General features: G+C 41.6%; 1 protein-coding gene across 1 annotated transcript in view; it reads right to left on the minus strand.

Moving 5' to 3' along the window:
* Positions 1 to 1,121: 1,121 nt before the first annotated feature.
* LOC124622389 overlaps positions 1,122 to 26,667 on the minus strand; it is a 125,260-nt gene continuing 99,714 nt past the window's right edge. Inside the window, exons 7-8 of the mRNA XM_047148078.1 lie at positions 6,734 to 6,878; positions 1,122 to 1,247 (exon numbers count right to left, since the gene is read on the minus strand). Of these exons, the coding sequence (XP_047004034.1) occupies positions 1,147 to 1,247; positions 6,734 to 6,878 (246 nt within the window). The 3' untranslated portion in view covers positions 1,122 to 1,146. The remainder of the gene's footprint in view (positions 1,248 to 6,733; positions 6,879 to 26,667) is intronic.

Consider the following 26,667-nt stretch of genomic DNA (forward strand, 5'->3'; position numbering starts at 1 on the left):
CAAAAACATGTGTAACTTTGGTGTTTAATCTAACAATTCCCAATCTAACAATTCCTCTTTTGTTCAACTAATTTTCTGTAACTTGTGTGACTGAGACATTTCCTACCTTCTCTATGATATTTACTTTGTATCAGAACTTCACCACATTAATAAAACAGGGAGAAATACACATAAACAATAATGAAAGCACCAAGCCAATACCACACACATCATAGCTTCTGTTTTTACATCTGAATACAATGGATTTTGTGAATGGAACTGTCACATATAAATTTACATATATTAAAAATTCTTGCATGAATATCCTTTGTGGCAGATGTACATAATATAGAGACAATGGACAGATTTTTTATCATCAGGAATTATGACTGGCTGATGCCAGAAGGCTCAAGCAGTCTTACTTAGGCAACCCTCTACACCATCTAAGCACAAGAGCAGTAGGACACCTGTACTAGGTATGTGATGCTGAATGCTTGCTAGTTGATAGCTAACTATTTACACAGTTCAAACAAGTGCACCACTTTGTTAATGTCTACCTTTACTCTTTCCACATTCCTGAAAGTTCTTCATTGTTATAACCCCTAGAAAACTGTAATTTATTATTCAGACTGTATACACATATCAAAGCAAAGTACAATACAATACACAAGTGGTTGGGTGGACCTTGTGCTCAGACCTATAAAGTAATTAGTTCCAATACAGAGTCCAGCCTGTAGGCTGTGCGTGCAACTGCTGTCATATTAGCAAGCTAGGTGGCCTCTAATGGCTGACTCAAGCACTGGTAGTTACAGCTTTCATGATGCTTTCTATAGCATGCAATTAAGTTTCAGTTCAAAATATTTTTTAGCAAAACTATATAAATTAATATCACAAAACATCACAATTACTAGTCTATATTATCAGATAGTCATACAGCAACAAACTTTCACCACTGAATCCATGACTTTCCTCTTCTGAGATATTACTGGAACCTGATGTTACTTTTGGGAACTGGCTGTTGATCAGAAATGAGACAATAGGTTCCTTTCAGTTTCAGGAATTTCAGTTAACAATATTTTATCAGCCAAACAATACAAATTATTTTCCAAAATGTCACATTTACCAATTTACATTATCAATCACACATCTAGTTATATAGTTCCCTTGTTATAAATATGATTTCTCTTCTGAGCTGTTCTTGAAACCTAGTATCACATTCGAAAATTGTTTGTTGGTCTGTAGAACATCCACATACTTTGATCTTACATCTGCAATGGAAAATAATATTCCTAAATTACACAAATAATTATAACAATTTTTGAGAAATATTACCATGTTCGTCGCCAGATAATATGTCATTTTAAAACAGGAAATTAATTTGTAAACTCACAAACCATAGAATAGTCACCACATGCTATCCTTGTTACATGTTGCTAGACATTGAGCAATATCTTTCTCAACGAAGAATTCTCCCAATATAAGATACCACAATTAATCAGTGAGCAAAAATATGTCATTTCCAAAGACAAGCATCACCCACTGATTTTATGAGATTCGTGGGCATGTATATTTATATATGTAATAAAGTAAATAGTCTACAAATGAAACCCTTTGACACTCAGTGCATTTATGACAAGCTACAGACTTGATACTGTTTTCCATCACATCACAACAATAGCTCATATTTTTGCATTTTTCATAATTATATATATATTTTTATATCTAAAAACAAAGATGATGTGACTTACCGAACGAAAGCGCTGGCAGGTCGATAGACACACAAACAAACACAAACATACACACAAAATTCTAGCTTTCGCAACAAACGGTTGCTTCATCAGGAAAGAGGGAAGGAGAGGGAGAGACGAAAGGAAGTGGGTTTTAAGGGAGAGGGTAAGGAGTCATTCCAATCCCGGGAACGGAAAGACTTACCTTAGGGGGAAAAAAGGATGGGTATACACTCGCACACACACACACATATCCATCCACACATATACAGACACAAGCAGACATATTTAAAGACAAAGAGTTTGGGCAGAGATGTCAGTCAAGGCGGAAGTGCAGAGGCAAAGATGATGTTGAATGACAGATGAGGTATGAGTGGCGGGAACTTGAAATTAGCGGAGATTGAGGCCTGGTGGGTAACGGGAAGAGAGGATATATTGAAGAGCAAGTTCCCATCTCCGGAGTTCGGATAGGTTGGTGTTGGTGGGAAGTATCCAGATAACCGGACGGTATAACACTGTGCCAAGATGTGCTGGCCGTGCACCAAGGCATGCTTAGCCACAGGGTGATCCTCATTACCAACAAACACTGTCTACCTGTGTCCATTCATGCGAATGGACAGTTTGTTGCTGGTCATTCCCACATAGAATGCATCACAGTGTAGGCAGGTCAGTTGGTAAATCACGTGGGTGCTTTCCCATGTGGCTCTGCCTTTGATCATGTACGCCTTCCGGGTTACAGGACTGGAGTAGGTGGTGGTGGGAGGGTGCATGGGACAGGTTTTACACCGGGGGCGGTTACAAGGATAGGAGCCAGAGGGTAGGGAAGGTGGTTTGGGGATTTCATAGGGATGAACTAACGGGTTACGAAGGATAGGTGGACGGCAGAAAGACACTCTTGGTGGAGTGGGAAGGATTTCATGAAGGATGGATCTCATTTCAGAGCAGGATTTGAGGAAGTCGTATCCCTGCTGGAGAGCCACATTCAGAGTCTGGTCCAGTCCCGGAAAGTATCCTGTCACATGTGGGGCACTTTTGTGGTTCTTCTGTGGGGGATTCTGGGTTTGAGGGGGTGAGGAAGTGGTTCTGGTTATTAGCTTCTGTACCAGGTCGGGAGGGTAGTTGCGAGATGCGAAAGCTGTTGTCAGGTTGTTGATGTAATGGTTCAGGGATTCCGGATTGGAGCAGATTCGTTTGCCACGAAGACCTAGGCTGTAGGGAAGGGACCGTTTGATGTGGAATGGGTGGCAGCTGTCATAATGGAGGTACTGTTGCTTGTTGGTGGGTTTGATGTGGACGGACGTGTGAAGCTGGCCATTGGACAGGTGGAGGTCAATGTCAAGGAAAGTGGCATGGGATTTGGAGTAGGACCAGGTGAATCTGATGGAATCAAAGGAGTTGAGGTTGGAGAGGAAATTCTGGAGTTCTTCTTCACTGTGAGTCCAGATCATGAAGATGTCATCAATAAATCTGTACCAAACTTTGGGTTGGCAGGCCTGGGTAACCAAGAAGGCTTCCTCTAAGTGACCCATGAATAGGTTGGCGTACGAGGGGGCCATCCTGGTACCCATAAACTGCACAGTACGATGAAAGGAGTCTCAGAGGATAGAGAGAGAAAGAAAAATACGGGTGGAAAGGGGGTGGGGAAGAGGGGGAGGGAGAGGGAAAGAGAGAGAGGGAGAGAGAGAGAGAGGTGGGGGGCATGGGTTCGCAGGGGAAGGGAGGGAGAAAGCGTGTTGGGAGAAAGCACTACACAATCTGGATGGGGAAGGAGTGGTGTACACATAAGAGAGAAGGTAAAAGGTAATGTGAGGTGGTGGGAAACAGGTTAGTGGAGATTCAGGCCAGGGGGGCTGCAAGAGTACACAATTTGCACCTGTGCAATTCAGAGAAACTTGTGCTGGAAAGAAGTATCCAAATTGTCTGTCTAGTGAAGCAGCTGCTTAAGTCATTTGTGTTGTGGTGCACAGCATGCTCGGCAACTGGATGGTCAAATTTGCAGGTTGCCACAGTTTGGCAATGGCCATTCATGAAGTTAGGGAGATGGTTACTGTAAGCTCACACAGAAAGCAGTACAGTAATTGCAGCATAGCTGACAGTAACATTGCTGCATTCAAGGTGGCCCTGCCTTTAATTGGGTAGGAGAAGCCTGTGACTGGACTGTGGGCGGAGATGGTGGGGGGACGTACGAGACAGGTCTTGTACCTGGGTTGACCAAAAGGGAATGACAAGGGGGTTACCAGATTGGGTGCAGGATTGAAGTAGGGATGGGCAAGAATATTCTGTGGGTTGCGTAGGTGGCAGGACACTACTTTGGGTGGTGTGGATACGATTTTGGGTAGGATATCCCTCATCTCAATGCATGGAGAGAGGTGGTCAAAACTCTGGTGGAGAAGTGGTTGTGCTTTTGCCACTGGTGTGCTGGTCAGTGGCTTGTTAACAGGTTTTCTGGTGTGAGAGGAGGAGATGGCAGAGGAGATCTGTTTACAAATGAGCTGGATATGATATAACGGTCAATAAAGGCTCTGGTAGGGTTATTGATATATTTCAACAATTCCTGATTTCCACTGGAGATGCGGCTTGCAGGGCTGGTGTGTCTGCAAGGAAGATATTTTTTACACTGACTGAGTGACTGTTGTCAAATTACAGTTTCTGTTAGTTGTTGGAACACTTTGATTGATCAGACATATTAGTGGAGCCATCTGGGATTTGGACATCGACATCTAGGAAGGTGGTTTGTTGAGGTTATGAAGGAAAGAGAAAAGACTGACCCTGCCAGCCCAGATCACGAAAATGCTGTCAATGAATCTGAAACAGGCAAGGTGTTTTAGGTGCTGACTGGATAGGAAGGCTTCTTCCACAAGGCCCATAAATAAACTGCCATAGGATACTTAATAATCAGTACTGCTGTGACTGTTTGTCTGTGTGGGCGGGTCAGTGGGTGGGTGTCTGTGTGTTCTTCTACTAGAGAAAGAGCAAAAACTCAAAAGCTAATCTGAACACTTTTTTCTATTACATGTTTCTGTGCAATATCTACATCTACATCCATACTCCGCAAGCCACCTGACGCTGTGTGGCAGAGACCACTACAGGTGAGTGGCTGCCTTTCACTTATTTTATTTATATATATTTTTATAACTTATTTCTGTGAGTGAGTTGGTGTTGCTAGTGAGAAAGAGGAAAGGTGCAGCAAGCTTAACATTTACATCTCATAGATCACTATGCAGTTAATAAGTGAAAATAGACATCAAAATTCTGAACACATTTTGTGCTGGAACAACAGGATATAGAAATGGCAACATGCTCTATGGCTATGTTAATGCACACAAATATAAATAAAATCTGCTAGTAAATTCATAGATTATGCTAATTATAAATATACGCGTATTATTTTTATGTATCTTATACTGCAATAGCTGTTCAACATATAGGGCAACAAGAATATTACATTTAAAGCAAGATTCAAAAGATACAAGGAAATTATATGCTCTTTTGACCACAGTGTACATAATGTATTTAAGACGTAAGTTTCTATAGAAAGTGTGGTACAGGATGAGATCACGTCAGCACCACTGACTTATAAATCTTACTAAACTGCTTGAGTAAACGAACAGTTAAATTGCCTCTTGGGTTGATGAACAAGTGTGGAAAGAAAGGCTTGTGTCAAGTGGGAAGTTATGTGTCATTTAAGTAACTGTAGTGAAATTTGTAACAGTATGGAAAGAATAGACAGGTACTCACCATAGAGAGGTGGCACTGAGTTGCAGTCGGGCTCCAGTTTCCTGACACAGTGATTTGTGTGTGTGTGTGTGTGTGTGTGTGTGTGTGTGTGTGTGTGTGTGCGTGCGTGCGTGCGTGCGTGCATGTGTGTGTGGTTTTCTACTACAGAAGGATGACTCTGTTTGAAAGTTTTAATACTTTAGCAGCCTTTTTCATTCTGCCTGTCTCCAACTCAACACCTCCCCAGTGAGTAGCAATCTACCCTTTCAATCTACCCTTTCAACATTGTTGTTATTCCATCCTGGACTTGCCATTGTTTGTAGTGAAATTTAGGATAACAGCCAAAATTTCCACTTGTTTAAAGTGAAATGCTGCTTGATACAAATACATAGGAGATAGTGTAATAATACATTACTAGTGAGATCTGACTGAATTTGTGTACATTTATGAAACAGGTATCTGTAACAAAATGGAATGTAACTACCACTTACAGATGTTTTCTATCACTAATCTATTAGACAACAATATTATTTTGGCTCATATATACTTTCATTTGGGAACTCTGCATTCAGAGGTTATAAAATTTTAGTTCTGCAGATTATTATCAATGTGTTCCACACTTTCAAGTGGTCAGCAAAAATATTTATTGGCCTGTTTATCTGGTTTGATGAAACATATGTAACTGCTTTTCTAAAGTGGGTTTTAAGGGACAGGGTAAGGAGTCATTCCAATCCCGGGAGCGGAAAGACTTACCTTTGGGGGAAAAAAAGGACGGGTATACACTCGCACACACGCAGGATATGTGCGTGTGTGCGAGTGTATACCTGTCCTTTTTTCCCCCAAAGGTAAGTCTTTCCGCTCCCGGGATTGGAATGACTCCTTACCCTCTCCCTTAAAACCCACTTCCTTTCGTCTTCCCCTCTCCTTCCCTCTTTCCTGATGAGGCAACAGTTTGTTGCGAAAGCTTGAATTTTGTGTGTATGTTTGTGTTTGTTTGTGTGTCTATCGACCTGCCAGCGCTTTCGTTCGGTAAGTCACCTCATCTTTGTTTTTATATATAATTTTTCCCACGTGGAATGTTTCCTTCTATTATATTGCTTTTCTAAAGAGTTAGACAGAGGGGAAAAAAATGGAACCACTCTACTAATTCATCAAAATAGCTTTAGCATAGTTAAAATAGAAAAGGAAAAAAGTACCTTACAAATGTAAGTAGATATATAACCATGGAAAGAGTGGAAGTGTTCTGCTACAAAAAAAGACACATTTAACAGTGTGTGCTGGAAGCAATTTGATAAAACATGGAAACCTACCTCTTGATTTTTTGAGCCTGTAAACATTGTTGGCTCCACATGGACCAATCCCAGATGACTTTGGAGGCAAAAGCAGATCACCAGAGTGACTGTTTTCATTTGTAGTTGTATCAATCCACTGTTTTCTATCATTATCCCATACAATCTTTAAAAGAGAAATGAATGACAATTAGTAAGTGTATCAATTCATACGAACTTGCAGCTTAAAAAAATAAATAAATAAATAAAACATAAAAAAACTTAAAAAAACTAAAAAAAAAACACACAAACCTATTCCATTAAAATGACTAGAGTAACATGTTGGCTAGAGTAACAAACAAACATACACAAACATACATATAATTGGTAACCAGAATAAGGTATACTTTACTCGCTATACACATACAATGAAACTTTCTATTAACATTTTCAGTACCATAGGGCTCATTAACTCAGTCTTTCATATTTACTGATTGTGTCATGTTCAAATGTATGTGGGTATCAACAACATTCCTTTCCTGAACTAAATAAAAATTAAAACATCTGCAGTGTCTGTTTTGCATTTAATTTATTTATACACCAGTTTCAGCATACTATTACACCACCTTCAGGCCCTTAACCAACATAAATTTGGAGGAACCCAATCTCTTGCTGTCCCGACAGTCATTGGTTGATGAACTAAGGGGCAGTGTCATGTACACCAGAGATCTACGGAAATCAGTTACTTAATATTGGCTCCCGTTATGACTTCGAATGATATTGGATTCTTCCCAATTGGTCAGGGGACCTGAAGATGGCATAATGGCACAGCAAAACTAGTTGCATAATTAAATTAAATGCAAAAGAGATAGCTGCAAGTGTTTTAAATTTCATTTTATGCAGCACGGCTGAAGTCCCTATAAGCTTTTGCTATAAGATTCATTCTACATCCACACCTACACTTTGCAAACCCCATTGAGTGCATGGCAGAAGGTATGTTCCATTGTACAGGTTATTAAGGTTCCTTCCTGTTCGATTCACATATGGACTGCAGGAAGAATGTTTGAATGCATCTGTTCATTCTGTAGATAATCTAACCATGTAAGCATGATACCTATGTGAATTATATGTATGGGATTGCAATACATTCCTAGACTCATCATTTACAGGTGATTCATCAAACTCTGTTAGTAGATTTCTTTTGGGTCTGCAACCACACTGTTAATGTGTAAAACTTCTGACATTTCTGCCACTATTGCAAATGGCTGAAATGTTGGAAGTTTTACACATTGATAATGCATCACAGACCAAAAAGAATTTTACTGATTGTGACAATGGCCGTGGAAGCCTACGCTTAGATTTGTTAGTAGGCTTTCTGAGGATATAATGAAATTTTCACTCTGCAGCGGAGTGTGTGCTGATATGTTCGAGTATAATGACTTTTCTGAAAACTAGAAATCTACTCTGTAGAATCAGCATGGGTTTCGAAAAAGACGATCGTGTGAAACCCAGCTCGCGCTATTCGTCCACGAGACTCAGAGGGCCATAGACACAGGTTCCCAGGTAGATGCCATGGTTCTTGACTTTCGCGAGGCATTCGATACAGTTCCCCACAGTCTAATGAACAAAGTAAGAGCATATGGACTATCAAACCAATTGTGTGATTGGATTGAAGAGTTCCTAGATAACAGAACGCAGCATGTCATTCACAATGGAGAGAAGTCTTCCGAAGTAAGAGTGATTTCAGGTGTGCTGCAGGGGAGTGTCGTAGGACCGTTGCTATTCACAATATACATAAATGACCTTGTGGATGACATCGGAAGTTCACTGGGGCTTTTTGCGGATGATGCTGTGGTATATCGAGAGGTTGTAACAATGGAAAATTGTAGTGAAATGCAGGAGGATCTGCAGCGAATTGATGCATGGTGCAGGGAATGGCAATTGAATCTCAATGTAGACAAGTGTAATGTGCTGCGAATACACAGAAAGAAAGATCCCTTATCATTTAGCTACAATATAGCAGGTCAGCAACTGGAAGCAGTTAATTCCATAAATTATCTGGGAGTAGGCATTAGGAGTGATTTAAAATGGAATGATCATATAAAGTTGATCGTTGGTAAAGCAGATGCCAGACTGAGATTCATTGGAAGAATCCTAAGAAAATGCAATCCGAAAACAAAGGAAGTAGGTTACAGTACACTTGTTTGCCCACTGGTTGAATACTGCTCACCATTGTCGGATCCGTACCAGATAAGGTTGATAGAAGAGATAGAGAAGATCCAACGGAGAGCAGCGTGATTCGTTACAGGATCATTTAGTAATTGCGAAAGCGTTACGGAGATGATAGATAAACTCCAGTGGAAGACTCTGCAGGAGAGACGCTCAGTAGCTCGGTATGGGCTTTTGTTGAAGTTTAGAGAACATACCTTCACAGAGGAGTCAAGAAGTATATTCCTCCCTCCTACGTAGATCTCGCGAAGAGACCATGACGATAAAATCAGAGAGATTAGAGCCCACACAGAGGCATACCGACAATCTTTCTTTCCAAGAACAATACAGGACTGGAATAGAAGGGAGAACCGATAGAGGTACACAAGGAACCCTCTGCCACACACCGTCAGGCGGCTTGCGGAGTATGGATATAGATGTAGATGTAGATATGAAACTTCCTGGCAGATTAAAACTGTGTGCCAGACCGAGACTCGAACTTGGGACCTTTGCCTTTCGCGGGCAAGTGCTCTTTCTCAGGATAGTTTATGTCTATCTTCAAGAGCCTGCCAGTTCAGATTCTTCACCTTCTCTGTGACACTTTCCCATAGGTAAAACAAACCTGTCACTATTTATGCTGCCTTCTCTGTATACATTCAGTGTCTCCTGTTGTCCTATTTGGTATGGGTCTTCCACACTTCAGCAATGTTGTAGAATGAGTCAATGAGCACTTTGTACAGTGGCTGCACTTCCCCACTCTTCAACCAATAAACTGAAGTCTATCACTTGCTTTACCCATTACTGAGGCTATCTGATAACTCCATTTCATATCTTACTAAATGCCACACCCAGAAATTTGCAGAGTTGGCCGATTCTAACTGAGAATCATTGATATTACAGTCATAGGACACTATGATTTTTCGTATTGTGAAGCACACGGTTTTACATTTCTGAACATTTCAAGTAAGTTGCCAATATTTTCACCACTTTCAATTCTTATCAAGATATTACTAAATATTTATGCAGCTTCTTTCAGATAGCACTTTATTATAGATACCTGCATCATCTGCAAAAAGTCTGAGGTTACTATTAATATTATCTGTGAGGTCATTAATATGCAACACATTTTTCTCAGGGACACCTGAAGTTACTTCTACATCTGACAATGACTCTCCATCCAACATGCTGCATCCTCCCAAAAACTCTATAATCCAGTCAAAAATATCACTTGATACCACACACGATTGTGCTTTCGACAATAAGCATAGGTGTGGTACTGAGACAAATGATTTTCAGAAATCAAGAAACACTGCATCTACCTGACTGCCCTGATACAAAGCTTTCAGTATGTCTTGTGAGAAAAGTGTAAGTTGGTTCTCATATAATCGTTGTTTTCAGAATCCACGCTGGTTGGGATAGATGAGGTCATTCTGTTAAAGATACCTTATTATATTTTAATTCAGAATACGTTCTAAGATTTTGCAACAAATTGATGTCAAGGATATTGGACAGCAGTTTTATGGATCACTTCTTCTACCCTTCTTGTAGATATGTGTGACTCAAGCTTCCTTCAAACTACTCAGCACAGTTTTTGTTTGAGAGATCTATGATAGAATATAGTTAGAAGAGGGGCTAACTCAATTGCAACTTTAGCATAGGACTTCCATTGGACCCTGGAATTTATTCAATTTTAACGATTTCAACTGTTTCTCAACACCAACGACACTAATGCTTATTTCAGTTATCTTTTCAGTGGTACGAGTATGAAACTTATACTGTTATTGTGGTTTTTCCTTTGTAAAGGAACTTTTGAAAATGGTGTTAAGCATTTCAGCTTTTGCTTTGCTACCCTCAACTTCAGTTCCCATTTCATTCACTAGGGGCTGGACACTAACTTTTGTACCACTAACATCCTTTACATATGACCAGAATTTCTTTGGGTTTTGTGAAAGATCATTTGACAATACACTGCTATGATAGTCACCGAAGGTGTCATCCGTTGCCATCTTGACTGCCAAATGCATTTCATTCAGAATCTCTCTACCTACAGCCCTACGCTATACTTTACACCTATTATTCAGTAATCACAGTTTCTTTAGAAGTTTATTTACAGTCACTGTATATCATGGAGGTTCTCTCCCATTATTAACTAGCATACTGGATAGATATCTATCCAGTGCATGGTCAACTATTCTTTAAAACTTGAGCCAGAGTTCCTCTACATGATCTTGTCCTGTGCTTAAAGTTTGATTTTTTATCTGGTTTACTGAACATACATATCTTTCTGCTTGTTTTTGTTGTAATTTCAAGTTGAACAAATATATTTCAAGGAAGACGCAATACATGAAAGTCACAAATCAAGTAAACAGAGTAAGACATGTGTACACTTTAACAGTCAAATCATAACTGAGTCCAAGTCTAGCGGCCGCTGGCTGGCTGGCCACTTAGGTGGCACTGTTGCTGCATGGCTGGCATTCTATGCGAGCTAGAGCATTTGCGGTTGCCGCGGTGGTAGGTGAAGTGCAACGGACAATGAACAGAAAGTTAGAGTAGACGTCAATTACGAGTAGCCAATAAGTACCTAAAAATGGTCCCGCGAAGTCAGCATGAATACACTCCCAGGGCTTCTCAGGCGAAGGCCACGGTGACAAAGATGACTTCAAGGCGGCGGCCTGTGACACACAAGGGCCGCAGGCAGCGACCATGTGTGTGATTTCAGAGTCGATGCCAAGCCAGCACACATGACAGTGCACCAGAGATTTTGTGCAAGAGATACCCCAGTGCCCTTGGTGAAGGAGGTGCAAGACCAACGCACGCAAAGACGCAGGTACCACAACACGCGGCGAAGCATTGTCGGCAGAAAGGAGGATAACACCATCCCTAGCCGTGAGGCGGTAGCGCGAAGCTTAGTAGTTTTGCAACGGATCAGAAGTCTTAGCGGATGGACGATCTGGCCAACCCTTCTGAATACAGAGTAAAACCCAGGAGAGGGTAGGATCAGAACCCGTAGCAGCCACCAGCTGGTCCCCGGTGATGGGGAACCCGTACACAACCTGCTGCTCGGCAACATTCAGTTGGAAACACAAAAGTTCGTCCCTATTGAATGCCAGATCAGGACCCATGGGAATGTGAGACAGTGCATCAGCATTAGCATGTTGAGCCATCAGCCAGAAGTGAATCTCATAATAGAAATGAGACAAGTAAAGAGCCCAACGCTGGAGGCAGTGTGCAGCCTTGTCGGGAAGTGACGTTGATGGATGAAACAAGGAAACAAGTGGTTTGTGATACGTAACAAGATGAAATTTGGATCCATAAAGAAACACACCAAACTTATGAAGGACATAAATAATGGCCAAAGCTTCTTTTTCAATTTGAGAATATTTTTGTTGGGCATCCGTAAGTGTTTTGGAGGCAGAAGCAATGGGTTGTTCAGAACCGTCAGAAAAATGGTGCGGAAGGACTGTGCCAACCCCGTATTGAGAGGCGTCCATCGCAAGAAAGAGATGTTGGCCAGGTCGATAAGTAGCCAGCCACGGGGCCTGTTTCAGCATAGTCTTCAATTTCTGGAAAGCCGCATCGTATGACACGGACCAGTGAAAAGGTATGTTTTTATGCAACAGGTGATGCAACGGCTGAGCCACCGAAGCCGCAGACAGTAAAAACCTGTGATAGTAAGCTATTTTCCCCAAGAAGGCCTGCAGTTCCTTAACAGATGTAGAGAGAGGAAGGGCATCGATCGCAGCGACAGTTTGCTGAAGCGGATGAATACCATCCCGAGAGAGTTGGAACCCCAGGTACGTGATAGATGCCTGAAAAAATTGTGATTTCTGTAGGTTACACTTAAGACTGGCAGTCTGTACGACATGAAAGAGTGCGCTGAGATTTTGAAGATGTTCTTCAGTGGTGGAGCCAGTGACAACAATGTCGTCCCTGTAATTGATACACCCAGGGACAGGGAGCAATAATTGTTCCAAGAATCGCTGAAAGAGGGCAGGGGCGCTGGCAACCCCGAATGGCAATTGTTGGTATTGATAGAGGCCAAAAGGCGTGTTAAGGACCAGAAACTGCCGGGAAGCAGTGTCGAGAGGAAGTTGATGATAAGCTTCTGACAGGTCAATTTTAGAAAAATACTGGCTTCCAGCAAGTTTAGTGAACAATTCTTCAGGTTGGGGCATAGGGTAAGTGTCGATGAGGCATTGAGCTTTTAAGGTGGCTTTGAAATCGCCACAGAGATGAATATCAACATTGGACTTAGCAAAGACAACGACAGGAGAGGACCACTCACTTGATGTGACAGGAAGCAAGAACCCTGAAGCAGTGAGACGATCCAGCTCCCGTTTTACCCGATCACGAAGGGCCACAGGAATGGGCCAAGCCCGAAAAAACTTAGGCCAAGCAGTGGGTTTGAGCATGATATGAGCTTCAAAATCATTTGCATGGCCTAACCCAGGAGAAAAAAGGGACAAAAATGTTGTCGACAAGGAATCCAATTGAGCATAAGGAATGGCATCAGAGACGATATTGACAGAGGCATCTATGGAGAACCCAAAAAAGTGAAAGGCATCGAAATCAAAAAGATTTTCCGCATTACTATGGTCGACCACAAATATGGTAACAGTGCGAACGACGGACTTGTAAGAGACCTCAGCATTAAATTGTCCCAAGAGAGAAATCTTCTGTTTATTGTACGTCCGTAATTGCCAAGTGACAGGTGATAGGATTGGAGAACCCAGCTGAAGATACATCTGAGAATTGATGATAGTGGCAGCAGAACCAGTATCCACCTGCATGCGAACATCTCGACCAAGTATTTGGACAGTGAGGGATAACTTCTCTGAAAGGGAAGAAGTACAATAGACAGACAACACAGAATCAGAATCAGCGTCATGGTCATGAACATCAGGTATGCGGTCGGATTTGCAAACGGATGACACATGACCCTTCTTTTTGCAATTGTGACACACGGCCCAACGTTGGGGACAATTCTCCCGTGGACATGAAGGAAGTTGCCGGATGTTTTTCTGCAGCTTCTTAGAGGTTTGTTTACGGTTAGGCCAAGGCTGCACTTGGGAGCGTACTGTGGTCACGTCGGCTGTCGCAGACATGCCGCACGCGTCGTCAACAGCCACAGAGGTTGTATTTCCCCGACGTCACCGCACGCCTCTATTTGCGCTCCAGAGGCTTGAGAAATTTTGATCGACTGCGCGATGGATAAGACTTCATCTAGAGTCGGATTTGCCAACTGAAGGGCATGTTGCCTAACTTCTTTGTCGCGCGCCGAACGGATAATAGCATCCCATACCATGGAATCGGCATAGGATTCTTTGTGAACTTCAGTAACAAATTGACACTTTCTACTGAGGCTGTGAAGTTCAGCAGCCCAAGTGCGATAAGATTGATTTGGTTGTTTTTGACAGCGATAAAAGGCAACACGAGAGGCTACCACATGCATATTCTTTTGAAAATATATGGACAGAAGTGAGCACATGTCAGCAAAGGACATAGATGCAGGGTCTTTCAAAGGAGCCAATTGCTACAACAAGCGATACATTTGAGGTGAAATCCAAGAAAGGAACAGAGACTTACATGTTTGTTCATCCGTGACATGAAATGCCAAGAAGTGCTGTCGAAGACGTTTTTCATAATCAGACCAGTCTTCCGCCGTCTCGTCGTAAGGAGGAAAAGGAGGTATAGACAATGACGAGAAACGGCTCGCATTGGATTCCATGACGAAATCACGAATCACCGATGTGAGAAGCGTTTGCTGTTCAATGAGACCTTGCAATAGTTGCTCTAAAGTAGCTATGGAAACCTGTGGGTCATTGATGAAAAGGAAAAATCCACTACCTCGTCGCCAATTGTTCTAACGTCAAGTTGAACACTTGTATTTCAATAACGACACAACACATGTAAGTCACAGAGCAAGTTGACAAAGCAAGACATGTGAACACAGTGACATTCAAATCAGCACTGAGTCCAAGTCTAGCAGCCGCTGGCTGGCTGGCTGGCCACTTAGGTGGCACGGCTGCTGCATGGCTGGCAGACAGCACCACATGTAGAGGACACGCGTAATTGCGCAGCGGCACTTTGAATGATCGGCGAGTCACAACAGTCACTTCATCTGAATGCCTGTAACAGCTCCAATTTGTAGTGTTTGAATGCCAGTAATTTCTGTGATAGGCATTTCTGTAATACTATATACACTATAACATAGGCATATTCAATTCTAAGTTGACACATCTCATTGATTTACTGAGACTTTGAATGTAAGACTGCTGAACTTGTTCAATTGCTGTGTCAGCGTCCTATGTCATACACAGCCACAACTGTATCAATTAATAACAGTTCATCTTTGAGGTGATGGCTTTTGATATTTAGTCCTAAACTATCTCTAAACTGTAGTAGCAGATTTGGATTCATGAAATCATAAACAACATTGCACATGCTCCGCACCATTATACAACTCAATGATGACTGTTGGAATAACTCATTCATGCACGCCAGCTAACAGTGTTAGCCAGGAATAAAACTTTAAGATATACTGCATTCAGTGCTGTAACAAACATTTCTGTAAGTTATTTACCCTTTTCACAATTAAAGATTACTTTTGTATAACAAATTTATAAAAATCCTGTATATCTAATATAATCTGCATGCACATTATCATGTTTCAGAACTGATACAGTCATACTTTGTTACGTCTGAAGCAAGTATTCCAACTTTGCGGAAATCACTGCATAGTAGTTTAAGTCAATATGAGTGTAGTGGCACTACCCAACGTTTCTACAGAAACTGAATGTCTGCAAAACAACTGCCAGCAGTTGCGGTGCCACTACCAAGAGATTTGCTTGTCATCAGAGTGCCCTCTGATGATATTACATCAGAATCCAGCATACAAGCTGGCGTAAGACTCATCTGTGTGAGTTGTGATGTGGTCTATGGAGTGTGCAGCAAGTGTGCTATTAGCTTACAAAGGTGTTTATACTGTGGACTCTTATTTTTTGGAGGCATAACTCTCATATGGCATGGACTGGAACTTGCTTTGGAATATGGAGTTAAGATATCCTGTACTGTTCCCAAGGAGCATCCTATGTGCATCTTTTAATTGGACAGATAAAAAATTACTCATCAGTAGAGCACACACATAAAAGAAAGTTATATTAGGCAAGTTTTTGGAGCCAGTGGCTCCTTCTTCAGGCAGTAGTGTTCATGGGGAAGTAAGAAGGATGAAGGAAAAGGACTAGAGACATATACAGAAAGGGGTAGATTTTGGGAAGGTCACCCAGAACTATGGGTCATGGGAGACTTATTGAATTGGATGAGAAGGAAAGACTGGTTATTGGGGACTGCCTAGGATGAAATTTGGAAACCTGAGAGCTTAAAGGTCAAAGTCACAGTAATATCCAAGACAGAGATTACTGCTTAAACATTGTGCATGAGTTAATAAGAGTGAAAAGCTAAGTGCATTGTATGTAACAGAGATGGGAAGGGGGTGGCAAAAAATAAGCCGGGTAACACAATGAAAGATGTAGAAAACTAAAATTGAGTGAAGAAAAGAGTAGTTACTGTGAAGAAATGCTCTGACAGAAGAAATTAACGTAAATTAAGGCCAGATGCATGGCAAGAACAAAGGATATTTTGTAGTGCTAGTTCCCACCTGCGGAATTCTGAGAAACTGGTGTCCAGGGGCAGAATCCAGATGGCACAGCTGGCAAAACAAGCACTGAGGTCATGATTGTCATGTTGCAGAGCATGCTCTGCAACAGAATAATGCGTTTCCAGTATACACCCTCTGTCTAGGCCCATTCATCCTATTTGATAATTTGGTGGTACTCATACCGACGTAAAAGGCTGAATAGTGTTTACATAACAGTTGGTATACAACACGTTGTTTCACATATGGCTCTCCCTTTGACAGTACATGCCAGCTACATGGCTGCTATAGATTGTGGTAGTAGGGTGCACAGGGCAGGTCTTACAGCAAGGACGGTCACAGGGGTAGGAGCCATAAGATAGGGAGATGAGTTCAGAAGGAGCATAGGGTCTGGCAAGAATGTTGCGGAGATTGGATGGGCAACAAAAAGCTATTCTAGGTGTGGTGGGCAAAATCTGAAACAGAATGGATCTCATTTCAGGGCATGATTTTTGGAAGTCATGACCTTGTCGAAGTAGCTGTTTCCAGACCAGGATAATACTGAGTGACCAGTGGTGTGCTCCAAAGTTGTTTTTTTGGAGGGATCAGCAGTACCAGGATTGGACATGATGGCCTGGGAAATCTGCTTTTGAACTAGGCTGGTTGAGTAATTACGTCAAGTGAAGGCTGAAGTGAAAATGGTAGTGTACTGCTGTGAAGAATCTGCATCCAAACAAATATGTTTGCCTTGAATGCCAAGGCTGTACGGGAGGGAATGTTTGACTTGCAAAGGATGGCAACTGACGAAATGTAAGTACTGTTGTTTGTTAGTAGGTTTAATGTGGACAGAAGTATGTAGCTGGCCTTTGGTGAGGACGAGATCAACATTGAGGAAAGTGGGAAAGGATTCAGAATAGGACCATGTGGGATTTAATTGGGAGAAAGTGTCCAGAGAGTCCATGAATTTTAATAGGGCAGCCTCACCATGAACCTATATGGTAAAGATATCATCAATGTATCTAAAACAAACCAGAGGAAGAACACTTGTGGATCTCAGAAAAGCCCTCTCTGAGCAATACATGGAAAGGTTGGTGTAGGAAGGAGCCATCCTGGTTCCTATAGATGTACCCCTGATCTCTTTGTATGTCTGGATATGTTTAGATACATTGATGACATCTTTAGCAAATGGACTCATGGTGAGGCTGACCTACTCTGCTAGAAGAAGCAGCCACTGACTCCAAAAGCTTGCCTAATTATAATCTTCTTTTATATGTATGTCCTGCTGCCGCTTCATGAGTAGATTCTTTCTCTGTCTTTTTTTATTTTGTCAAAAAGTGATTGTTTTCATTATTATGTATCTATGTTTTGTTGTGAATAAAGTGGTTATGTGTGCATATCACACAGTGGAGATTATTCAAGACATATGACATATGCAAACTGTATCTTCAACATTTTTGTAATTAGATGAAAGTGCAAGTTTTCACTGACTGAACACTTGCAACATCTACTAATGCAGACCATGCATGATTATCAGAAGCTAACAATAGCTATATTATAGGCAGTACAAATGTTGGTGATTCTAGTAGGAATGTCACCCATGCCAAAACTGGTTCTGGGTTTTCCTTTTAATGAACAATGTGAAGAATGAGATGGTTATCACCACTGACTACAGTTATATTTGTCAGCTTGTCAAATTTCTGCACAACATGCCACAATGGCTTAAAAAAGGGACAATTGTGAGAGCTACGTTTTAGTAGTACTGCTGCAAATACACCCTAACATGCAAAAATGGATCAAGTGATAAAGCAATCTACCGTAAGTGTAGAATTCTCAGCATGCAGCACAGAAAAAGTAATTAGATGCATTCATTGGTAAACATTCTGTGAGGTTACTCTTACACTCTGGCGCTTCTGTGTAATTGCTGAATCCATCTACTTAGTTAAGTTTAGGGTTGACTTATTTGCAGCCAGCCAAGACAAATCATTTCACTTATGAATATCATCGTTAGCTCTTGTTAGGAGAGTTTCCAATTTTATTTACTTACAATCAGCTCACTCATCGAGTAAATTTTGTGATGGCAGTTGAACCCAAAATGGGCAATGTTTTTGGCATAGCCTCTTTCTACACTTCTGGATTTATGGTTCATGAAACAGCGCATATTATGCAATCCAAAAGGCCTAACACTATCCTAAAGACTCTCTGTGATAGATGTACTAAAAATTTCTTAACTGAATTAGAGAAAAGAACTGATATAAAAGCACACACCTCTCTTAGAACAATGGCAGCCCCACATTTTTTTAAGCTTTTCCAGTGCCCTTGTCTCCAAAGCAGTCGTTCCCAACCTGGGAGTAATTACCCCCTGAGAGGTAATTACCACCTGAAATTTTCTAAGGGGTAAAAACTAAATCATCCAATTCTGTTTCAATCATGAAACTAAATTATTTTCAAAAGATCATTACTACTATCAAAATTTTGTCCGTCCTCTGCTGGAATATTGTTGTGCAGTATGAGATACTTACCAGGTTGGACTGACAGAGGATATCGAAAAAGTGCAAAGAAGAGCAGCTCGTTTCATGTTATTGCACAATAGGGGTGAGAATGTCACTGATATGATATGTGAGTTGGGGTGGGAGTCACTGAAACAATTTTTGAAACCCACCTATGTAGGGAGAAATGATCATCATAATAAAATTAGAGAAATCAGAACTCGGACAGAAAGATTTAGGTGTTCCTTTTTCCCACGAACCCTTCGAGAGTGGAATGGTAGAGAAGTAGTATGAAAATGGTTTGATGAACCCTCTGCCAGGCACTTAAGTGTGAATTGCACAGTAACCATGTAGATGTAGATGTAGATGTAGATGTAGACTCTAATATTGATTATATAAGTTACCAATAATTACATTTTCTCAATTATCAGCATTAATATGCTGGAGGTTACAGGTTTCTCACATCATCCACCCTCTACACACATATATTGTGCTTTGACCTGTACATTGCTGATGATAAAAGTGAGACCTATACATAACAAATGCTAAATATCTCAAGAAAAAGTATTCTCCAAGTTGTAGATAGTACCTGCAGTAATCCAGAAATTTCTTCATTACTAACTTTAAAACAAATAAATGAATCAACTGACAGAAGGACACAGTATTAACTTCATAAGGGCTAGTATAGTGCTGTAACAATATTACTATTATTATTATTATTATCATTTCTATTACTGGCTGTGTTAAGATAAAAAGCATTAGAAGCTGGAAGTCTTCCAATTTCTGCTAGTTCAGAAGTAAGCAACCCAAACATTAGGTATAGGGCACATGTTTACCTAGGTTGATTTTAAGTGGGATTGCGCTGTGCAAGTAAAGCAAGTGCCACAATGGAGAAAAGTAATCCAGGGGAAGTATGTTTTGTAACTAGTGTCTACCCTCAGTGTGGATAGTTAGTGTTCTTAACTGAGAGGGAGTTGTGGGTAGCACATAGAATGCACCATGAATTTCTTCATCATTCATTCTAACACACACACACACACACACACACACACACACACACACACATACATACACACAAACTAAATATCATTCATCTTTCATCATTTTCAAAATAAAAGTGTTCCAAGAAAAACTCATTCTACAGCTTAGTTAGTTGCTTAAGTTGGTGATAATGTAGGGGGGGGGGAGGGGAATAGACAGCATGTTGGGGCGAGGGTCCTAGCTAATGTCTGATTGTACTCAGGGCTAATGATCCAAGAAAAGTTGCGAACCACTGCTCTAAAGGAAGCCCTCAAAACTGAGGTGATAGGTTCACTCACAGATGTTAATGCCTATTTCCCATACTCAAAGGGTCACACACCTGATAACAATACACAAAGTCAACTGCACCTTCAGACTTTCTGTTGATTTTAAAGAACGCTAAATGCACAAGATGTAATTGATATCAATCTTTCAACCACGGATGAACTCTTTGCAAAATTAGGCCCTTGCACTTTATTCAGTAAAACTGATCTTGCAGATGCATACTTTCAAATGCTCTTGGATGCAGCATCACTAGTTTATCTAGAGCTAAATCCATCAGCAGCCTTTGCTCTTGTAATTAGTTACCTTTTGGAATCTCTTCAGCATTTTATGGATGAGTTATTAGAAGGTATGGCTAACTATGCCACATAATTTATCGATATTTTGGTCAGAAGTGCAGCTCTGGAGGATCATCTGCATGAACCCAAGCTTTTGTTCCAGAAGCCAAAAGAATTTAAATGCAACAGGAATATAAAAGACTTACCAACATTTCAGGATAAGATCAATGAGGGTGGCTATTCAAACTTGAGAAGAAAAAAAGAAAAAGAAAATCCCTGAGAATGTCAGGTACAGGGAGCAAGAAGTTTCTGATAATTAACAATGAGGGGGGGATTGAAGCATCTCACAAAAACAACTTTTTTCTTTTCTCTTGGCTGAAGAAATCACTGTTTTTGAACATCAATAATTTATATGGAATAACATTGATATAATTAATGCACTCTGAAGTATTAAGTATTTTAAAATTTGTAATTTATAAAACTCAATAAAATTAAATTCCAATGCTAGGTTAATGACACAAAATTCCCTGAGATTTTATGAAATCCTTGAAATTCCCTGAGATTCCTCAGATTTTTACAAGTAAAATGTAATTCTCTGAGAATTCTGGGTCTTCCAGAAGAAATGCCACACTATCAACTATTGTGGCCAGTTCTTTGCAAACCTAGAACAGTTCTTACCCATTGAATCAGCACACATTTCAAATAGTCATCTTCCTGTCAACAAACTTTGCAGGGCTTAAAAGCTTACCTAAGCAGTTGCCTTGTTTGACAAATGCATTACCATTCTGTCTCTGGTAGTAAAAAATTAATCTGTCTGCCTATGGTATTGGCACTGTCTTGTCCTATAAATATGAGGGTGATTTGAAAAGTTCTCGGAATCACCACGAGGCGTCAGTACTAGCGCAACGAGTTGTTCATGTAATATTCATTGGACTGTTGGCTGTAAATAAGTGCACATCAGTGCTTTTGGAATAGATCTATGGCAATGACGTGTCTCTGTTGTTGTTCCCACGTAGTGATGTGTGAAAATGGAAAAAAATCGAGATTCAAGCAGTGATTAAGTACTTCATAAAGAAAGGTATGAAAGCAAAGGACATTCATGCCAATTTCCAGAATACACTACGGGACTCTGCTCCTTCATATTCAAATGTTGCCAAGTGGACAAATAAATTTAAATTTGGTCGGGAGATGATCCGCACAGTGGTTGGCCAAGATGTATCACTTCTCCAAAAATCATTGCAAATGTGCACAAAATGGTCATGGATAATCACCAATTGAAAGTGCTTGAAAATGCTCGTGCTTTCCAGATGTCATCTGAAAGAGTGTATCACATTTTAACTGAAGAATTAGAAATGAAAAAATTATCTGCAAGGTGGGTGCCTTGACTCTTGACACTGGATTAAAAATGCATGCCACTGACATGGCAAAATTACATGAACTAAGGTATGAATTGTTGCCACACCCACCTTATCCATTAAAACGAAGGATTGATAGCCGGAATTGACAATTATTTTGCAGGCCTGGAGGAAACTTATTTTCAAGATGGGATCAAAGCACTGGAACATTGTTGGACCAAGTGCATTAATCTACAAGGAGACCACATTGAAAAATAAAAAAATTCAATGATGTAAGTACTTTTTTTCTGTTCCATTCTGAGAAATTTTCAAACCATCCTTGTGAAGAAGTTGTGGGTCAGGATGAAGCTGGCTAAGGTAATGAGGAAAGAGGTTTTAGGTAGGGTGGCAGGTGATCGGCGTGAAAGGAAGTGCTCCATCGCAGCGAGGCCCAAGACATGCGGAATATTTGTGTATAAGGAAGTGGCATCAATGGTTACAAGGATGGTTTCCGGAGGTAACAGACTGGGTAGGGATTCCAGGCGTTCGAGAAAGTGGTTGGTGTCTTTGATGAAGGATGGGAGACTGCATGTAATGGGTTGAAGGTGTTGATCTACGTAGGCAGAGATATGTTCTGTGGGGGCTTGGTAACCAGCTGCAATGGGACGGCCGGGATGATTGGGTTTGTGAATTTTAGGAAGAAGGTAGAAGGTAGGGGTGCGGGGTGTTGGTGGGGTCAGGAGGTTGATGGAGTCAGGTGAAAGGTTTTGTAGGGGGCCTAAGGTTCTGAGGATTCCTTGAAGCTCCGCCTGGACATCAGGAATGGGATTACCTTGGCAAACTTTGTAAGTAGTGTTGTCTGAAAGCTGACGCAGTCCCTCAGCCACATACTCCCGACGATCAAGTACCACGGTCGTGGAACCCTTGTCCGCCGGAAGAATGACGATGGATCGGTCAGCCTTCAGATCACAGATAGCGTGGGCTTCAGCAGTGGTGATGATGGGAGTAGGATTAAGGTTTTTTAAGAAGGATTGAGAGGCAAGGCTGGAAGTCAGAAATTCCTGGAAGGTTTGGAGAGGGTGATTTTGAGGAAGAGGAGGTGGGTCCCGCTGTGACGGAGAATGGAACTGTTCCAGGCAGGGTTCAATTTGGATAGTGTCTTGGGGAGTTGGATCATTAGGAGTAGGATTAGGATCATTTTTCTTTGTGGCAAAGTGATATTTCCAGCAGAGGGTATGGGTGTAGGACAGTAAATCTTTGATGAGGGCTGTTTGGTTGAATCTGGGAATGGCGCTGAAGGTGAGGCCTTTCGATAGGACAGAGGTTTCGAATTGGGAGAGAGGTTTGGAGGAAAGGTTAACTCCTGAATTAGGGTGTTGTGGTTCCAGATTGTGTTGATTGGAATTTTGAGGTTTTGGAGGGAGTGGAGCTGGAAGTGGGAGATTGAGTAGATGGGAGAGACTGGGTTTGTGTGCAATGAGAGGAGGTTGAGGTTTGCTGGAAAGGTTGTGAAGGGTGAGTGAGTTGCCTTTCTGGAGGTGGGAAACCAGGAGATTGGATAGTTTTTTAAGGTGGAGGGTGGCATGCTGTTCTAATTTTTCGGTTGGCCTGTAGGAGGATGCTCTGAACAGCCGGTGTGGATGTGGGAGAGGAAAGATTGAGGACTTTTATTAAGGATAGGAGTTGACGGGTGTGTTCATTGGCTGAGTTGATGTGTAGGTGAAGGATTAGGTGGGTGAGGGCAATGGATTGTTCAGTTTGGAACTGGTATAGGGACTGATGGAAAGAAGGGTTGCAGCCAGAGATGGGAACTTTAAGTGTGAGGCCTTTGGGGTTAATGCCAAATGTCAGACAAGCCTGAGAAAATAAAATATGGGAGTGTAATCTGGCTAGGTCGAAGGCATGTTTGCGGAGGGAATGTAAATAAAACTTAATGGGGTCGTTGTGGAGGTGTTGTGAGGGTGACATGGTATTAGAAGGTGGAAAGTGTAACATGAGGCTGAAATGAAAATGAAAATAAATATAAAAATATATGGGGTGAGATAAAGGTGAACTAGAAAGCAAATGGAGATCTGGTGTGAAAAAAGGCGAAAACGTGTTGGTTAGAGCTGGGCTATGTTGATCCTGTGGTGAAATTGTGTAGGTAGACAACGATGTGCATAAAGGTTAGGTGGTTGTGTTGCCGCCAAAACACGTTAAAGGGTGGAGAAATTCGGGAAAATTTCGAAAAAACTACGTGTAGATGTATTAAAAGGAGTGGTTTGGTGGTGGCAGATTATGGAAATGAGGCTAACAATTGTCTGATGAAGAAATAATGACGTTATAACCTGTGGGAAGTGGCTAAAAATGATCGGTGATGTGAGAAAAACGGAAATGGAAATAAAGCAAAAGTTATTAGAACTAGCCGAAAAGGTTGTTTAATAGGTGAAAGGAACTGTTTGTGAACTAGAAACGGTGGATTTTATAGCAGCGGTAGTGTTGAAAGGGCAAAAAATTTATTTATTTATTTATTTATTTATTTTTTATTTATTTATTTTTTTAAATAACAAACGTAATTGTTGGGTTCAAATTAATGATATGAATATAATAGAGGGAAACATTCCACGTGGGAAAAATATATCTAAAAACAAAGATGATAAGACTTACCAAACAAAAGGGCTGGCAGGTCGATAGACACACAAACAAACACAAACACACACACAAAATTCAAGCTTTCGCAACAAACGGTTGCTTCGTCAGGAAAGAGGGAAGGAGAGGGAAAGACGAAAGGATGTGGGTTTTAAGGGAGAGGGTAAGGAGTCATTCCAATCCCGGGAGCGGAAAGACTTACCTTAGGGGGAAAAAAGGACAGGTATACACTCGCACACACACGCACACACACACACACATATCCATCCGCACATACACAGACACAAGCAGACATTTGTAAAGGCAAAGAGTTTGGGCAGAGATGTCAGTCGAGGCGGAAGTACAGAGGCAAAGATGTTGTTGAAAGACAGGTGAGGTATGAGCGGCGGCAAATTGAAATTAGAAATTAGCGGAGATTGAGGCCTGGCGGATAGCGAGAAGAGAGGATATGCTGAAGGACAAGTTCCCATCTCCGGAGTTCTGACAGGTTGGTGTTAGTGGGAAGTATCCAGATAACCCGGACGGTGTAACACTGTGCCAAGATGTGCTGGCCGTGCACCAAGGCATGTTAGCCACAGGGTGATCCTCATTACCAACAAACACTGTCTGCCTGTGTCCATTCATGCGAATGGACAGTTTGTTGCTAGTCATTCCCACATAGAAGGCTTCACAGTGTAGGCAGGTCAGTTGGTAAATCACGTGGGTGCTTTCACACGTGGCTCTGCCTTTGATCGTGTATGCCTTCCGGGTTACAGGACTGGAGTAGGTGGTGATGGGAGGGTGCATGGGACAGGTTTTACACCGGGGGCGGTTACAAGGGTAGGAGCCAGAGGGTAGGGAAGGTGGTTTAGGGATTTCATAGGGATGAACTAAGAGGTTACGAAGGTTAGCTGGACGGCGGAAAGACACTCTTGGTGGAGTGGGAAGGATTTCATGAAGGATGGATCTCATTTCAGGGCAGGATTTGAGGAAGTTGTATCCCTGCTGGAGAGCCATATTCAGAGTCTGATCCAGTCCCGGAAAGGATCCTGTTACAAGTGGGGCACTTTTGGGGTTCTTCTGTGGGAGGTTCCGGGTTTGAGGAGATGAGGAAGTGGCTCTGGTTATTTGCTTCTTTACCAGGTCGGGAGGGTAGTTGAGGGATGAGAAAGCTGTTTTCAGGTTGTTGGTGTAATGGTTCAAGGATTCCGGACTGGAGCAGATTCGTTTGCCACAAAGACCAAGGCTGTAGGGAAGGGACCGTTTGATGTGGAATGGGTGGCAGCTGTCATAATGGAGGTACTGTTGCTTGTTGGTGGGTTTGATGTGGACGGACGTGTGAAGCTGGCCATTGGACAGGTGGAGGTCAACGTCAAGAAAAGTGGCATGGGATTTAGAGTAGGACCAGGTGAATCTGATGGAATCAAAGGAGTTGAGGTTGGAGAGGAAATTCTGGAGTTCTTCTTCACTGTGAGTCCAGATCATGAAAATGTCATCAATAAATCTGTACCAAACTTTGGGTTGGCAGGCCTGGGTAACCAAGAAGGCTTCCTCTAAACGACCCATGAATAGGTTGACGTACGAGGGGGCCATCCTGGTACCCATGGCTGTTCCCTTTATTATATTATTATGTTATTATATTATGGGTTTTTCTAGGGTGTTTGTATTGTGGACTACTTTCACAGCAAGTACCTTGTTACAGCATGGACTGGACTTTGCTTTGGGATTCAGATGTAAGACAGCTTGCATTGGTTCCAAGCAGCATCCTGAATCTATCTTTTGGTGTGAATAAAATGGGTCAGCCTCTGATGGTTGTGTGTGTAGATCATCTTTTACAAAAGTGGGCACATCATGGCCAAGAGCCACCACCAACTTACAAAACCCACAACTCAGAATTATGAGGCCAGCTCTACTAGTGTTTTGCAACTGAGTTTATCAAGCTTCCCCCTCAAGGTCCGAATGCTCTGTTCATCATTCAACACCAGCTTCTCTGAATTATGCAAGCTAGAATAGTCTTTTCAATACATCCTTTAGTCTAACTACCCTTCCAGCCTCTATTTTTCATAGTTTCTGGGCTCCAGCTACCTCTACCTATCCTCATTCCATACGCCTGTTTCCACCCCTCTCA

The sequence above is a fragment of the Schistocerca americana genome, chromosome 7, assembly GCF_021461395.2.
Source record: "Schistocerca americana isolate TAMUIC-IGC-003095 chromosome 7, iqSchAmer2.1, whole genome shotgun sequence".
Lineage (NCBI taxonomy): Eukaryota > Metazoa > Arthropoda > Insecta > Orthoptera > Acrididae > Schistocerca > Schistocerca americana.